At 37.5% G+C, this 17,700-nt stretch overlaps 2 protein-coding genes across 3 annotated transcripts; one reads left to right on the top strand and one right to left on the bottom strand.

Annotated features, from left to right (window-relative positions):
- Positions 1-1,812: 1,812 nt before the first annotated feature.
- LOC111262434 (tyrosyl-DNA phosphodiesterase 2) lies at positions 1,813-8,643 on the bottom strand. Of its 2 annotated transcripts, none has more exons than XM_022836697.2 (8): positions 8,425-8,643; positions 6,506-6,736; positions 5,944-6,141; positions 5,054-5,151; positions 4,265-4,380; positions 3,756-3,929; positions 3,101-3,234; positions 1,813-2,586 (listed from the first exon to the last, which is right to left on the bottom strand). In XM_022836697.2, the coding sequence occupies exons 1-8, from the start codon at positions 8,529-8,531 to the stop codon at positions 2,430-2,432; spliced, it is 1,215 nt and encodes a 404-aa protein (XP_022692432.1). In that variant the 5' UTR covers positions 8,532-8,643; the 3' UTR covers positions 1,813-2,429. The 2 variants fall into 2 exon arrangements, with proteins under 2 accessions (XP_022692432.1, XP_022692433.1); XM_022836698.2 differs by lacking the exon at positions 8,425-8,643 and adding an exon at positions 8,319-8,412.
- Positions 8,644-8,879: 236 nt separating this feature from the next.
- On the top strand, positions 8,880-11,037 carry Vha13 (V-type proton ATPase subunit Vha13). Its single transcript, XM_022836699.2, has 3 exons — positions 8,880-9,151; positions 9,923-10,027; positions 10,198-11,037. Exons 1-3 carry the CDS (start codon positions 9,089-9,091, stop codon positions 10,387-10,389), a joined length of 360 nt encoding a protein of 119 aa, XP_022692434.1. The 5' UTR covers positions 8,880-9,088; the 3' UTR covers positions 10,390-11,037.
- The last annotated feature ends 6,663 nt before the right edge of the window (positions 11,038-17,700 follow it).

The following is a 17,700-nucleotide window of genomic DNA, read 5'->3' as shown; positions in this document are numbered from 1 at the left end:
CACACAAACATTTTACATTTGTAAATATGAGTTTCTCAGAATTATTTAAATGGTCATGTGTAAGCTAAAATAATATAGAAAAGCGTCATCAGAAGAAATCTATATTGAAAAATTGTGCCCATGTTCCAAGTTATATATTCACTTAACCATGAAAGAACAATAGAGCCAAAGTTTTCCGGAGTCGATCTTTCTGTCCAGCGGTCTTAAATATATACTGCACTCTGATAGATCGAAATTACATTACGTCTATTAAGTCTATTAAAGAGGTGTTTGAAACAAAACCATTAACGCATTTACCAAATGAAAAATTGAAAATCACAAAAGATTCTGAAGGAAATCGGCGAGAGGATATAGCGAGGCTTATAACAGGGATATCGAATAAATCCAACAAAAATTTCTAAGTTCGAAGACAAGGCTAATAGTGACGATCCAATATTCACTTACTTATACACATTATTATAATTTTATTCAAAGACCAATTTTCTATCATCGTTGAAACAAGCCCTGCATTGCTTCTATTGACGCCTCATTCAACTTCTAATTAATATAGAGCCAAGCAGATAACTTTGTATGTCACAAAATGAATAATAACTTTTTTACACAGACTGCATTGTATGCTCTCGTAATATAGGTTGCTGTAACTACATCAAAGCGGTCAATGATCAAAAATAGGGAAAAACTTTGGAGTAATTTTTGTAAAACTGGAGCATTTTTTTAAAGCATTTGTGTGCTTGCAAATACAACTAAGAACATTATCAAGAATAACCCCATAAATTATCAAAGTAAATAAAATGTTTCAGTAATAATCTGAATATAAAGTTGTGAATAATTATGAAATATTATTAAAAATTATCAAGATTGTGATAATTTATTCTGTATATAAATATTTTGATAAACATATTTAACATTTTGTAGATACATTTATTTAAATTCAATATTTTTATTTACATTTATCAAAATGCAATTTATCTCATTTAAGTGAAATATATTGCATTTTTTTGCATCTCATGCATATAAGTCGAAATGTATTCCCAACGTAATGAAAAAATTCGATATAATGATGTGATAGACGCAAAGGAAAACTAATAGGAGATTTAATGTTCACGCATTTTGTAACAGATACGAGAAGAAGTGCTCTGTAATCATCTTCAATCTTCCTGTGGCCTCCCGATTAATATTTACTAGGATATTCAATTCTGAGTGCGTTTAATGTAAATTTTATGCCGACGGCTTAAGTGTTGAAGATGCCAAGGACAAAGTGCTCATTCCGGTTCCAGAATGTGCTTTTCTAAAATCTAAACTTCCCCTTATCTACATAATGAAGACGCAGGAACTGTTCATAGTACAATTAGGTATCTAGAAGCCATGATGCCACTTCAACTCAACTTCACATATAAAAACTTATGCTAATAATTTTTAGGACTATTAAACGACCTGACAGTGATGATCTGATGTTCTTGAATGTTCAAAACTCAATCCATATTAAAACGTGATTATGAAATGGATTGACAAAAACTTGGAAAGTTGAGAAGTGCAGGTATTATGTTTAATTTTTTTTTTACAAAGAAAGTGATCTTCGTAGTAGACAAACTTTTAAACCACTAACTATTGCAAGCCTAATGAGCATAAGTGACACATTGTTTTACAACACCATTGAACTGGTTCGACTATGATAAAATCCTGAATTGATTTCCCTATGTGGTCTGCAGTATCTATATTCCTTAGTTATAGTCTTTCAAATAGCCTGACTATTTATGCAGAAATATTCAACTGCATTGTAAAATGTATCCTTCAAAAATTGTATGAGCTGAATAGTAGACAAATCTTTTATTGACAATTAACTGAAGTTGAAATAAAGATCCATTGACGTCTGTTTACTCTAGTTCAACTTATCTAAGGCAGAAGATAGACGTCTACAAATAGATCCTCAGGAAATGCCCGTAACTCTAAGCACCAATTCAAACTATGATGCTAGGCTAAGTTAGATTTCCTTTCAGCTTCTTGACCTCTTCAATTAATTTCAGCAGCGACGATTATAAGACTTCTATAACATGGTAACAACTGATTTGTTGTAAAGGTAGCTAGTACCGGCTATACAAGCCTGATAAAAGACGATGAAGGACTGTCCAGCCAGACTGACTTGTATAGGCTCTTCGTCTCGCAACTAGGAATCATTCGTCTGAACGCAAACAACCATACAGCTATAGCGAAGATGCACGATAACATCTGAACCTTTAGCAGCTTTAAGTAGGTTCTAAACATACATATTTAGCTGGTCAAAAACTTCAGTCCTTTAACATTTATATAAGGAGATATAAAATGTATACATTAGGCAGTATAATGACAAATGATTCGTGTCCCGGTCGACAACTGATTTCCCAAAATGCCGAAGTATTCGGCCTATTAGAATCAAGTTGAATTCGGTTTACTTAGATCAACCGGAAATGCGCGTAGAGACCCCAATGGTCGCTGGGAAAACACCGATGTGGTAACAGGCGCTCGATTCCTATAAGGCCAAAGTAGGCTGGACGAAGCTGAGTCTCTTGGCTAGCGGACTTCCTGTAGTACATTCGATCAAAGCGACACCTACGCACGATTTAAAATTAATAGACACACAAAACGATCGCACAGGCAAATAGCGAAATTACTTGGGTTAAATTTGGTCACCTCTAGAAAATATCAAGAAGGATATGTTGGCATATGTAGGCAAATATTGGGTTAGGAAATTCTAGTGTATTGGGACATGGCCATCTGTGGAAATGCTGAGACCTGCATACTAACTTTCATTCCTTGCTATATTCTCAATTACATTTTTCCAAAAATTTATAAATGGAATATTATATCAGACAAGTCTCAATATAATTACCATGTAGCATAATTTTGACGTAATACATTATTCATCACCACATTCTTACAGTTTTGTCACGTACATGTATAAGTTTATATAGAGTAATATATTGTAGTAGTAGTTCAATATAAATAACGTGTCGTCATTATAGAAATAAAGAGCTTACGGTTTCGAACATACATACACATTATTTGTTGTGGCATTATCGCTACGCTTATTATTGTTCTTATTAGTCTTTCTTTGTCTACTTACTTAGGTCGAAAACTCCCGTTCCACAAAAGGTTATCATTTCGCGTCATATCCCACGTGTACCGCGCTTCGGGTCGCGAGCCCTGCTCAGCCCAAACATCGACGATTCCGGGCGGGATTCCGCCAATCTCATCCAGCTAATGTGAATGAAAGTAAAAAAAACCCATCTAGTCCATATTATTAGAAACTACATAAGCCTTAATGACGATCCTTCTGATCAGATTAGTTTCTTTATCTTCGTGCCTGAAAAATCATCAGCCACCTAACCTGAATTAACTGATTATGTGAAGGTTAATTAATTTTTTTGGGTATTGTTGCGCACATCGTTGTGAACGACCTATTGCTTGTGGCAACAGCTGAACTTCAAATTTATGTTAGTAAAAAAATAAATGTCATATTAATAATCGCGCATATTATACGTGGATATTTGGAACGAAGAAGTTTGAATAAAAACCAGGTTTGTGTATCTTGAGCAGTTTACTTGTTTGTACTGTACGAGGATTAATATTTAATGACAGCTAATCAGATGCAGCATAAGACAAGTAAAATTCACTATAATAAAAGACTATCATATACAGATGTGATTAAGCAGGAGATATATTTAATCTATATGCGAAAAATAAAATAATCCTAACGAAACTAAAGAGAATGCACCAACCTCTTTGTCACGCAGGTTCAGGTCTCCCGCAAAGAGTACAGCCGTATCTGTGGGGATCTTGTTGATGTTTCGGAAACATTTTCGGAGTTGTTCTTTTCGCACATCAGAAAACTCTGCTGTACTCTCCAAATGAGTATTTAAAATAAACAGACTGTGGCGTTTCTTAAACGAAACCTAAAATGTACAAGTCGTAATCCAGATGTAAAAGGAAATGTTGCATATGGCACACTTCGGCCAGTTAATTTTGATCAGTGTCTACCTCGACAGATTTTTTGTAAAAGAAAAAACATCAAAAAGTACATAAGATAATTAAACATTTCTAATTAAGTACTTGCGTAGCTAGAACCGTGGCCAATGCTGATGTGCCATGACCCTCTTATTGTTTTTGGCACTGTAAATTTCCGAGCAGATGAATCCTCAGTAATGTAATTCAAAATATGTTTACAAAAAGGACAACAAAAAGAAAGTACTTAGTTATAGCTAAAAACTGTACCACCGTTTCGACTTACCTCAACGACTTGAAGTTTTCGACCCATCGACGAACTTGAGAACTCAAAAACGCGACTATTACCGAGCTTAATACGCTTCTTGTGAACCAAAATGGCTGTGAAGTAGTCACTAAGACCTATGGAATTCAACAATTGATACGACCTTCTTATATTGGCTTCGATGAACTACAACATGAACATTTTTCTTACCAAATATTATCACAAAAGTCTGTACCATACACGCCTTTCAAGATATAGATTGGCAAATTGTATACACACTCCTTACGCAAAGTGGCCTTGATCTAGACAAGACCAAATGCGACTTCTATCAACTAAATGATTCTAATTTTAGAAAAAGCAACTTCATATTGCTACGTAATGATTATTGACGGAGTTTTCGTGCATCAAATGTAATTTGATCATCTCTTGCTAAGCGAATCATATAAACTAGAAAGAATCAGGACTGGTATTAGTCATTATTAATCGGCTATTGGCAACGTTTTCCTCAAGAGGACACGAAACGCAATGGATAATGCAAAAATCCCGTTTCCTGTTTTCTCTGCTATGACATCCTGCGTTTCTCAACAATAACACAGAACGGCTACAAAAACGTTTCACTAAAAAAAAACTACATTTTATAGTATATATTACAAACCCAACGGAATTCATAGAGATAATCATCATCATCATGCACACACTTTTGTTGAACACAATTTGAATACCGAATAATATTATAATACCTTAATTATAATACGAATAAAATTATAAAATAAATAAATAAAAATAATAGCATTTATAGAAACAGATTGCCTGAATGTAAAATGTGGTAATCTGATTCCAAGTTTTGCTGAATCAGATTCAATGTCACGGGTGTAACTTCCTGAAGCATGGCGATGTCTGCTTGCGCCCTGCGAAAAATAACGAGAAACGAGAACCTATCCAGTCAATAGTTTTTCAGAAAGACTGGAATGGCAGCCAACCTAAATCATTCGATCGGAGGAAAGATATACAAGCAGGTGCAATAGTCTTTAGAAATAGGTTTAAGACCTAGGCAACTAGTTTGACTTAGACCTGACTAAAAGCAATAAAGTTGTTTGTACAATCTCTACTAAATGAATAATCTCGGAAGAAGATTAATGTACTTTTTGCTCTAGACAATGTTTAGCATTACGGAGAACATTATATTCTCCAGTCGGATTAACAACAGAACTAGAGAAGTTCCATATATATTATTCTTGGAAAACATCAGAATTCAGCTTCGGAAAATGTGCGTATAGCTGTGGCGAAAATTCATCGAGACAGTCCTACTATATCGGACTGTAAAATGCGATATTTGGTGACACAGAGGAGTTAATTCCAGTTTATGCCAGGTTTAGGAAAGTGCTGCAAAGTCTCTCTTGTTTTCGGTCGGTAAAGTAAACGGGGCTTTACATTAAATCACATGACGTCTGTACCAAAATGACTTACTGCGTTTTACATTAGTACGAGAAAATGACATTTCAAAGGGGTATTTCTTATCGTTAGAGCTACAAATATCGAGTTTTTAGATAAACACGTAGTGCGTACACGGTAAATCTTCGGCTAAACTAAACTAAATTCGAATAAAAAAGCAGCGAACGGACCGCCGAAATTCAACGTAAGCCATTCAATATAAAACAAATGGTGACAAAATCTAAGGTTCTTAAGTTGTGCAAGCGCACCTTTTAATGATAGAACAAACGTTGTTTGTGCGCAGTTCAACATTCTTTGGATCTAGTCCGTCGATGTTCCACGAAATGACTTTCATGAGATCGTCCGAAAGTTCTTCGTTTTTCTGGTCTACAGCCTGCTCATACGATTCGTCATCATCACTACTAGACAGTCTAACGACTTCACTGCCAGTTGCAGTCGAGGTTTCCCTACAAAAAAGATTGCCTTCTAGATAGACGAATTAATAGTGTTTTGCTTCTGCGTTGTCAACTTGATCATTTGGTGTATGAAAATATGCAAATAGAGAGTCAATATCAATTTTTAAAGTAATGCCGCAGGTACGAGAGTTAGCTGCAGGTCAGCTCACAATCGTGTCCAAACTCCGAAATGTATTTCATGAAACAATTCCTAAATCAACAAGTATAAATCAACAACAGGTATAAAGACGGTTGATGAAATAAACTAGGTGGATAAGCATATAGTCTTCGTATATTTCGTCACACCAAACACCAGTATGGACAAATAAAATTCAATTTTGCAAACTATCTTTCTATTAGCTATTCTATATGTTACCCTGCGGATTTGATTTTTGGCGGGGGTTCGCCTCGATTTCGTTCAGCAAGATCTTCGTAGTATTCCTGGATAGATCTTTCCAAATTCCAATTTCGATCCTGCAGGTAAAACTGCGCCAAAGCCTCGTTTGTATCTGTTACTTCAGCGAATTTTCGGCAACGTTCGGCACAAACTTCCACCGGAGGAAAGTCGCCGGGCAGTTCTGTATCACTATCCACGCTTATGCTTTGCCTGTTGGAAAAAAGCCTTTTTTTTTTAATTTGACTGTCTGAACCAAACAAAACAAGTCGGATAAAAACACTCGAATATTCTGAAACGAACAAATAGTTCAGATTAGCTCGCTAAAAATAATTGCAATACTTAACGCGAGTTTCTCGGTGAACAGGGGGAGATCTAAGCAGACTTTTGGGCCTGACAGAAATAGCCGATGAAAACAAAATAACCAGCTTGTAGCCTTCATATTCAGTTGGAATAAATGTCCACTTCTTAAATCACTTTCAATCTGCTTGACTTTCATAATAACAACAATAATAATAATCATGTGTCAACATACATGCGCACTCTAGTTTTACACAATTTAGAGCACCCAGGCACGGCCAACGAAATAAATCTCTGATGACACTAAAGATTTAGCATATGATTGGACTACCGATGAAGTTCGCGTTGAATTACCTACGATATCAAAGTTAAACGTGCGCCGCTTAGCCGACTTTAGCAAACACCTCGTTTCGAAAAAGCGTAATATAGTTTCTACCACAAGTTTAAAAACAATAATTGATATAATTTCCGTTAATATCTCTGCCGACGAGCCATAATGGTAGTGTAGTCGTTTTCCTGAATTCTATTGTGTCCCACTTTATCGTGTTCCGCTAGTCCTACCATATTACATCATGTCAAATATTAAACTACATTCCGAGTTCGTTCTCTAATGTCAAATTGGCATTATGCCTCATAATCATATATCACGATTTAGCATCCCGGATCACGTTTAACGATACTGAATATCTTCGCTGATAAAATGTTTCATTAGTTCCGTGCAGGGCAGATATAAGAAATCGGTTCGTCAACACCATTACTTAGCAGTTATTGATTTCCGCATATAGAAAATAGAGCCCAGGCTAAATGTCAATATATCAAGCGAAGAATCTGCCTATGCAAGACAAGTGCCTGAAGACAAGTGGAAGCGGTTGCTTGCATTGGAGTGTCACAAAGTGATTTCAATGTTATTACACCACTTTGTATTGACTTTTAGTGCCTGTAGGTTTCAAGCAAAAGAAAAAGCTGGATATCTAATAAGCTCATCGTTTTAGTGGACAAAATTAGATATTATTGTCATGGATATTGATTGGATGTGTCCATAGCTTTTATATATCTAATTATAAAACTGACCGCCACTTTTAATTGGATTACTAGTATTGATGGTTCAATTATTGTATAATTGTCTTGCAAAGCCCCATAAGAAACTTGATTTTCTTTTAACTATTCTAGCTAGGAGACGTAAATAACTGCATGACTGATACACAGAGAACCAGCATTTCTTTTACGGGTACATTATTCAACTGCACCATCACCAACACAAAACCTTCCTGCATAATAAATACTGTCTACTAATAATGTGTTTGCATGCATATACAAATTTTGCTTTTTCTTATATATATAAATACGCTCGGTCTTGTCGCAGACGGAGGCGTTGTTAGCTGCTTTGCTTAACGCTAATCACTGTGATCAACATGAACGGCGTGAGAATTCTATTATGGCCATATTCACTTTGCACTGTACGAATCTCGAGTGCGGAACAATCATTTTCGGTTACCCTGTAAATTTTTTCCACACAAGCATATCTGTGAACTCCGTCGCATACAGGCCGAGTCTGGCTGGTTATTTTCTACGAATAGAGGTCAGTCAGTGAGACAACGTACTCATCAGACGGGGAAGGTCGTACAGAAGCTTCATCGTCGGACGAAAGTACCACGATGTCAGTGTCATCAATTTCCGAATTGTTTTGGTTACGTTTCACATTAGACATTGTTCCAGAAATCAGATTTCACGCAGCAGTTTCGACAATGTTCCCGAGATCTGTTTTTATCGTGTCAATCAACCGTCCACCTGTCGATCGAACGAGGGCTGGAAAGTTTTGAGTTTGGCGCCAATTAGCTGGTTTCGTTTTTCAAACACCCGGCGATCATGCTTTGAAACCCGACTTCAAATCTCAATACAAAATAACGAGGAAACTCCTCTCGTAGACGTCAATCAAAATGAGTCATTCACGAGGCATTAATTCGGCTTCTAACAAAAAATAGCCGGTTTGTTTCTTTTTTCCGGCAGAAATGTGAGCAGCCCCTTCGCCGTTTCGGCGGCCTTTCTGTCACTGGTCAGCTGACCATTAGAACAGAGTCCCGTGATCCAGAGGTGGTATTGCCCACTGCGCGTAAGGTTGATTGGTCAATTCTAGTAGACTCCGTGTGTTCGTAAGTGTGGTCAGTTACCATCGTGAACTTGGTGCTTGACGTACCCGTGAAGAGAAGGTCTACTCGAGTACTTCTGAAACGATCGTGTCCACCATACGGAAACTGAAGTGACATAATGAACCAGCAGTCACAGGGAGTCCAGCAGTTGCTCGCAGCCGAGCGACGTGCATCTGATAAGGCAAGTAGATTTGCTACGGATCAAATAGAAAGTAACGGATTGTGTCTATTTTGCTGAAAATATCAGTCCGCTGGACAACTGCAAAAAGTGCCGGATGACTAAAGTAAGTTTCCTAAGTGATATATATTCGAGAAGCGTAAAGGCGCACATCGTATGGGATCCACATACGCTACGAAGGATTACTAAAGGTGTATTGTAATGGTACTATATATTTTAGTGGTGGCTAATACCAAAGTTCTTGGTAGTCTCTGGCGAATGAACATGCATCCGTTAGTTCATAACGGAAATATTTGGTATTCATTAACGCTTGTTTGAGTTGATTCGAGACAGCTTACGCCATGCTTTTTATTCTCATTGCATCTTGTTTGCTATATATATTTAGGCTAGGAATTATCTACTCAAAAATGGTCAAGGGTTTTTACCGGTGGTCGTACGGTCAATCTATTGGTTTGAACGAATCAAACGTCCACTTGAATTAGCAAAAAAATTATATGCATTTGTTGGGTTGACACCGCCTGACTTGCACGCATCCTTTATTTGCTACATTCATAAAATTTAAATATAATAGTTGCTTCTCCTTCCTGTTGCTTTCTGCTTTTCCATCTATGATTACGTTTTTCGCTTCCTTTCTCCCCTCTCTCTCCCTCCCTCCCTCTCTCTCTCTCTCTCTCTCTCTCTCTCTCTCTTATATATATATATATATATATATATATATAGAGGTGTCTCTATTTCTCACTCTCTAAATTTCTAACAAGTCCTTCTTCATTTCAGGTTACGGAGGCGCGTAAGCGTAAAGCACATCGTTTGAAACAAGCTAAGGATGAGGCTCAGAGTGATATTGAGAAATTCCGCTCCAAAAAGGATAAGGAATTTAAGGTAGGTAAACAAAGCGATAGGAACTTTTGGATTAAGTGCCCCTAAAAGGCGTCACAATGACGTTAGCCTCTCAAGCGACGGTTCCTAGGTTTTCCATTAAATATATATATATATATGCCACATTCAACTTCTGCGTGTTTGTTCGCTTCATAAATTGTGACTCTCTCTAGGCGTACGAAGCCTCGCACATGGGATCTCGGGACGACGTCCAGAAGCGCATTGAAGCAGATACTCAACGTCAGATCCTTGAGGTCAACCAGCTTGTTGCGAAGAACAAGGAAAATATCATAGACAAACTACTTTTCCTTGTGTATAATATCGAACCGCAAATGCATAAGAACCATAAACCCACTGCGGCCTAGGCACAGGTTCACGCTCGTATTTAAGCCGGTTGTTGTATGCAACCGCTTCTAAGTATCAGTGGATTTTTCCTGTCAAAATTACGCTATGAATGGGAGAAAATTTGTATGAATTCAGGAGAGCTCGCTCCACAACTCTTTTGTTCATCTTCCTGTGCCTTGTGCTTAGCTAAACTGTTCAATTAGGGCACCGAATTGCTCCATATATTAATTTGTTGAGCACGGTGGACACATACTGTAGCATGTGTTCAGTGAGAGTAGGTATATATAGGGAGAAATGTATGGTGTTGTTATTTCAGTGTATTTCCCTTGCCATACACATTCAATGGGGTCTTCTGGAAATCTCAAGATAATCTGGATTAGCAGAAGGAGTTGGAGTGTGGAAGTGATTTTTCTTTGAAACAATAATGAGCAGATTAACTGGTTGTTTTACTGAGTTATGCATGTGGATAGGTAATTAGTTGGACGTGACTATCTTAAGCAGTGCGGGTAAACGTATAAAATATGACTTCTGGGCAAACATTAACACGACGAGCGTGTATTAATTTAGTAACATGTTATTAAACTTTTGAAAATATTACAATTATTCTCTATCAGGACTATTAATATCATTTAAAATTGAATTAAATGACCTGCGTTACTAAAAGTCAACCTGCGTGCTTTTACTTTCATGAAATCATCGTACTTTTTTAACATACGATGATAGCATCATCGTATGTTAACAAAGAAAGGCAGTTTCTTAGATCAATGAGATTTTGCTTTTTCTGGAATTATAGTTAATGCAGTGCATCGAATAGTATAATGCAGCAGGCTCAGAGAAATCTTAAAAAAAAAAAGAAATCTGTACCTATTTCTAGGTTTGTGTCATAGTCTTAGCGCCGGTGAACTCCGAATGCATGAAGCAAAATTACACCCAAAATTTCTAACACTAATAATATATCGTTATTAGAAATACGATGTCTGTCTACTCGAAAGCCAACCTGACATGATTAGCTTTTTTTGAACTATGGCCATGTTCTGCGTTCATTCTTACGCGTAATACAGTTGTAAAAAGCATGTCATTTTATGACGTAACATCTCCGCTTCGACGTGTATAAGTAATTTTAAAAATGTTTTCAGCTGGTATTGTCTCACGATCTTCTATTGAAAAGAACACATGTTTTTATTTCTGTGACAGTGGATATATATATCCCGTCATTCTGTATGATGTTTCCCCATCATTCTACTGCATGAACTATGCAATTTCGCCAGAAGGTTTCGTATTGGTGAAGTTTTCAAATTAGGCGGGTTGTCGATCTGTGTCGAAAGTGCCAAATACCTGACCTCATTTGTTGTTTTTTTCTCTTAGTCTGGTAATTAAGCATAGTACACGTTGGGATCAATTGTTCAATTCGTAAGAAACAGTTCTTAAAGAGTTAGGTAGGGAGGGAGTTTTAAAAGACGCAGAGCATTTTCTTTTTAATGAAGATCTGGTCGGACCGTAAAACCATGCTTTCGTTTCTGGAATCATCCACTCCAATCTCTGATTCATGATTATGTACAAACACTACCTCTCATTATCGGTAACGATTATGTGCGATAATTGGCTTTTACGGTTGTGTGACGCTTGACACTAAACGAGGTGTTAAGCTACAACGTTGACTTGTAATTTCTTGTCAGACTGAGAAGGTTCAAAAGATATCTAAACATCAAGCTTCTGCATAAATCCTGTATAAAAAGAATTTAAGGCGGCTAACGACGGTCATGTGGCTACAGCTTATTTTTTCGGCCAACTGTTGTTTGTCGGGTGTCTTCCTTCAAAAGTGCCTTCAGATCGTGGCTATTAAACTCGAACGATCGACCATAGCAGCTGCATCCTTTAGGTCCTGGACACTGTTTTCAAACCTAAAAAAACACTCTTAAACAGTTTTTTTCACGATATCATCGTTACCGCACACAAAAAACGATTCAGGTTTTCGCCGATGTTTTGTGTTAAAAGGTGTCGAAGACGCATATTTTTCACATGGAACATGTATGTTTGAAGATATCTTTCAGGTCAAAATTGCTCTCGCAACACAATATCGCAACAGCAAGTTGATATGAGAAAAAAGAGCGTTTTCGAAAGATATATAAATAAGAAAAAAGAAAAAATCGATTTTTTTTAATGCTGAAACCGCCCTCCCAACTTAACTGCTAATGTTTGAGGCTCTATGTCAGGTCATTGTTCAAACTCGGTTCCTACTTTTGCCCAGGAAACATGATCGTTCCAATTAGTAATACATTTTAGGGTAATCGGTCGGTTTCAAAAAACTATCTGTTGATGTAATTACGAAAAAGTTACTAAAGTGTTCCCGCTTTCTTTCCATTTGAGTTATATGCGTCTACTTTGTCTTTTTCTGAAGAACAACGTCGCAAAAGCAAGACTCTTAGTCTGTTTGGACCCATTTCAGCTCTCAATGCAAACATTGATAAGGCGTGTCCATCTTTTTTTCTAAGATACTATACGGAAGAGTCTTTTAGGTGTTGCTATGGTGGTACCGAGAAACGCTTTTAAAACAACATTTATAAAGTGTACACGCCATTAATCTCTAGCCGTTCTTTTGTCAAAATAATTTAAAGATATGGTCATGTGATCTATAGAACTACTCATTGAGGAAAGAGTTAATTTAACTCAAAATAAGTTAGAAAAAAAGCGCTTTTTTCAGGAAAACTATCAACTGTGAACCGCTTGAAGCGATTTGCGATTTAACAAAGTTTAATGAAAGTAAATAATGAAATAGATAATTCATTAGGAAATAGGTTTAAAAGACCCTTTTCTCGCAACGGCCTCAACATGTAAACTCTAGCAACTCGTGACACGACGATCATTGAGTTGGTAAGTTTTTAGCCGTTGGATAAACATTTAACCCCTGCTGGTAGAAATGGCAGAAAAATTGATAGACAACGCGCTTATTCATTATTCAGTTCAGACGTAATAATTACGTAATAGTGTTAGAGGCCCCATACAACCAGGTCAGATTCAATTAAATGTTTCTAGTTTTATGCCCCTACTGCCTTAGCTAAGCCTTGCATTAAACGGATCGTTCCTTCTGTCACGAAACAAAATAGACTCACGCCCGGTTTCGCTCTAAACCACCTCGTGCATCTTTACGTTTAGTAGGCAAACAGGTTTCTGCTACGCCGTCACGAGGGCGGTGCTACCATGTGCTTAGCTAACCACAGCTTCGAATGAGGGAGTTTCATTATGAATGCAGGTACTTATTTGTATATTGAAGCGCTTTTAAAATCTTCTCGTTATTTTTTTCAGCGGGACGCTGACATACCCTAAACAGCTGATTGAATAAAAATGTGAAAAAACACGCTTTTCGATGGTGTTCAGTACAGTCCTTCTAGTAAATTCGTGTTTACCCACCTATTGCCGAAGAAGATGAGTCAATCGTCGAGTCCAGTTACGCCGTTAAACGACGCCGAGAGGAAAAGAGCTCAACAAATAAGTGAAATCGGCCCGCCTCATTCTTACTAATATAATTGGCTAACTAAATGCACGCGGGCGCTATGTGCCTGGACTGAATTCATGAATCCTTCAGGTGTTCAGAACCTAAACGCTGCACGAATCCCGTGACAAACGCTGCCCCATAAAAAAAATTCGATATCATCCATAGAATTAATTTGTCGATATTCGAGTGCCTTGCTTAAGACATGTGAATGTTACGAACGGCTCAGTTTAGTGTATTGTCATTGAAAGGTTGCGAGACTCTTAACTAAAAACAAACTTTTGTGATAACTGAATTGTAAAGTAAACGCTTTTAGTGAAGTCAGTGTGTTAGTTTATTCTTCACGTGCAAGCATGCATCATAATGGTCTCCATCACCACAACCAAAATAATTATTATTACTATGGAATATATGTTATAAAATTTACAGGCTAGCGGAATGTATAACCTAATGCCGTTTGAATGAACTTGCATAGTTGAAGCTAAATAAACATTTGGTGCGTAATACTACCATTTGCCTGTTTGGGTCAATTTTTAGGTTGTTTTATTCATTTAGTAAGCTCTCGAATGTATATCCGAGTAGGATAATACAACGCGATGTCCTTCGAAGAGCCTTTGTAGTGATGGAACATATGCAGAGTGTTGTGAGCCTATAGAAGAAAAAAAGCTGTTGGTCCAGATAGGGTCTGCAACGAGGATCTAAAATGCACTGTCGTTCTGGCAACGTGCTAGATAGCACCGCTTCATACTGGTAAAATTCCAATTCAGTAAAAAGATGCTACTCTGTTAGTAATCTCTAAAGGAAAGCGCTATCCAACCGGTTATCGTTATAGCGGGAAATAGCGAAGAAAAACGCATGTCGTAATTTGCTTTTCGGCATTCTGACTAGGGTACTGAACAGCTACCTGGACGACATACACGCTCTCTCAACAAAGTAGCGTGTGTTCCGGAAAAAACGCTCTACAAAAACGGCTCGCAGGATCCCGACGTCGAGAGAGCTCAAGTCACACTGCACGACCCGCACACGATGTTCGTCGACTTTAAGCCAGTCTCCGCTCAGAAGCAAGGCTGTGTTCACGCTGGCCGAGGTGGATGTTCTAACGGATGTGTTCAACGTTCTCACTACGATTCTACAGGAGAGCAGAACAACCACTGACGACAGAGTAACCGCGCTTACGCCGTTTGCACAGGCAAGGAGCCTGGCTCAGGGCAACAACCGGAGCCGCTCGTATTCTCTAACTGAAGAACCTTTCTTCTCAAATAAAAGGGCGAAGAAATCAGTCGAAATCATTTTGTATGCAAACGGTTTAGTTAAAATAGTCTAGTTACTGTTGTACAGGCTGTAAATGAATGGTAACGGTTCCAGACATATACTTATGTATAGTACACATGAAAAGAGTAATACCCGTAGATTAATTATGTTAACAACAATATGAAATTCAACTGTATAATATGTCGGTGTCGAAGCAGTAACTTGAACGACTCATCCTCTGGCTACGAAAGGCCTGGGGCCGTTGATTCGAACACCATTAATGATACGTAATGCATAACATCTATTATTAAATAAAGAAACGTATAATTTAATAATGCAATCTATCAAATTCTATTTATTCGCCTTTGCACGTTCCCACTTTGTGAGTATTGGACCGTTAATATACTAAGCGTCGTTGAATTGTATGCGTCTAGCTGAGTTTATACAACTTGAGCTAATATGCAATTGCTTGTACATTAAAGTGCCTCTATCAATGGGCTACTCATGCAAAATAATTGTTTTGAACTCTACGTTCGGTTTTACGCGTTAGTTGGACATTTATAATTTAAAGGGCTCTCCCTGTAGCACGAAACGGAGTATGTTAGCAGCCGGTTTCAACTCCGAATTACCCCTCATGTGCCCCCAGATTTAATAGGCAGACGTATTGCCACTGCACTACAAGCCACGGGAGCGGCTTCTACGAAAATACAGTCTGGATTTGAATAGTTTCTTCACCCAATTTCTGACCCAAAAGGGGCGTAAATGTTATTATAAAAAAGTAACCTGTAAAAAAAACTTGGGACAGATGTTCCCTTGACATTCGTTCGACAGTCCTCATTTTTTATCCAGAGATTTTTGTGTAACGCTCTTATTTCGCCAGAAGGATAGGTATTCAATATCAAAAAAATATTGATCATTATTATCGTTCGGTATGATTGTTGTTAATTCAAGTTACAAGATAAGATGGTCAAAAGTTATAGACATGCAAAAGCTTCTATTATTGCTACTATATTTGATTGATGATAGATGACAAACCTGATGCAATATTTCAATGTAGCAGAACCTTTTAGTTGATAGATGCACTCAACCATAACTCAACTCAAACCTAAAGCTAGGCACAGTATGTTATTTTTATGCAAACGAAGTGAAAACTCAGTAGGTGAAAATAAACAATTAAAAGAACTTCGTTTATTCACACGTATGTTGTAATGTTTATGTTTAGTGATACACCAGCGATACTTAAAGCAGGGACTTCTTTCAACCTATGCCCTACGATACGCTGTCGGTGTATATTACATTTCTGATCTTTTATTCGCAGAAGATTCGAAGCGATTAGGTTGGCATATTGGTTTCAGCCGACGATAAAGAAAGGTATATAATAATCTAATTTATAAATTAATTAAATTCAAGTGTCAGACCGCATCAGTTTGCATGTGCTCCACCGGGTTAAAACCCGAGGCTATCTGACGGAAAGTTTCTACCGTCATAGCTTACTGCATCTTTTGAGTGTCAATAGCTTCTACTTAATAGCATACTATAATAATTTTTCTGATAGATTTTTATTGAATGCAAGGAATTTCAGGGAAAGGCAAGAGACCAGGTTGAATAATACTCAATAGCACACCGATGCCGATCTTTACCGGAGGATCTGTAACTTACAACAATGGGAAAATCACTAACCCATTAATCGTCTGTAAACCTGACCTGGAAATGCATAAGAAGCGGCACTTCGAAGCAGTTTAAATAGAGATTTTGGGGTGGCACGAGCGTACGCAATACCGCACACACACACTAAGACATAAATATAGCCAATGGACGTAGCGTTGGTCAGAGCATGGCTCTATTTATGGCTTGAGACGAACTTAGGTACTAAGTTGACAGTACTCTGTTCAAAGACGCTGTTCACTGTTTTCGCTATGTAAACATTAGCATCGTTTGATTGTCGGACGTTTTACACGGTTGGAGTCAGCATAGTCTACTGAAAATTATCTGCGCTATAATAACAAATTCCTATATACGTGTTTGTCGTGTGGTGACCGAGCGTGACGTTTCCTTGTTTCGGCATAAGGAAGAGCTACGGCAAGTGACGATGAGTAAGCCTGTTATTTCAATTAGGTACATTCAATTAACATGTTGTATAATTGAGTTCGACGAATATGATCGGAGTCACTGCTATGAGTTTCATCTATAGTTCAATATGCGCATGACATTAAAGAAAAAACATTATGTCATCAACGTCTAGTGAACCTATCTATTGAATATAATCCGTAACTCAGAAATGTCTAGAGTGGAAGTCCTACTTAACAAAGCCTATCAGTAAAGAAAAAGATATTCTAATAAAATATATTCTTATTCTTGCTTTTGGTGGCTCCCGATCACTTTGGGCAAAAGGACAACGGATTGAAAAGCAAAAACGAGAAAGTAAAAATCATGCTTGTTGAGCGGGTAAATTCTGGTTCTGTACGATAATCACCTCAGAAAGCGAACACTTACTACTTCAAGGTATTCGCGCATACAAATCCATCAATTTTACTATTACCAGTGAAAATAGTTGTTTATGTACGACATGCAAAAAAAGAATATTCTAAGG

This window comes from Varroa jacobsoni, unplaced genomic scaffold, assembly GCF_002532875.2.
Source record: "Varroa jacobsoni isolate VJ856 unplaced genomic scaffold, vjacob_1.0 scaffold_663, whole genome shotgun sequence".
NCBI classification, from domain to species: Eukaryota; Metazoa; Arthropoda; class Arachnida; order Mesostigmata; family Varroidae; genus Varroa; species Varroa jacobsoni.
Note: the sequence above shows the minus strand (reverse complement) of the source record. Positions and strands in the feature narration are given on the sequence as shown.

Coding starts and splice junctions, on each gene's coding strand:
- LOC111262434 (XM_022836697.2), bottom strand. CDS start 8,531: ATGTCTAATGTGAAACGTAACCAAAACAATTCGGAAATTGATGACACT. Junction 4,381..5,053: donor TTACCACATTTTACATTCAG/GCAATCTGTTTC, acceptor TGAATTCCATAG/GTCTTAGTGACTACTTCACA. Junction 3,930..4,264: donor GAAAACTTCAAGTCGTTGAG/GTAAGTCGAAAC, acceptor TGTACATTTTAG/GTTTCGTTTAAGAAACGCCA.
- Vha13 (XM_022836699.2), top strand. CDS start 9,089: ATGAACCAGCAGTCACAGGGAGTCCAGCAGTTGCTCGCAGCCGAGCGA. Junction 9,152..9,922: donor AGCGACGTGCATCTGATAAG/GCAAGTAGATTT, acceptor TCTTCATTTCAG/GTTACGGAGGCGCGTAAGCG. Junction 10,028..10,197: donor AAAAGGATAAGGAATTTAAG/GTAGGTAAACAA, acceptor GACTCTCTCTAG/GCGTACGAAGCCTCGCACAT.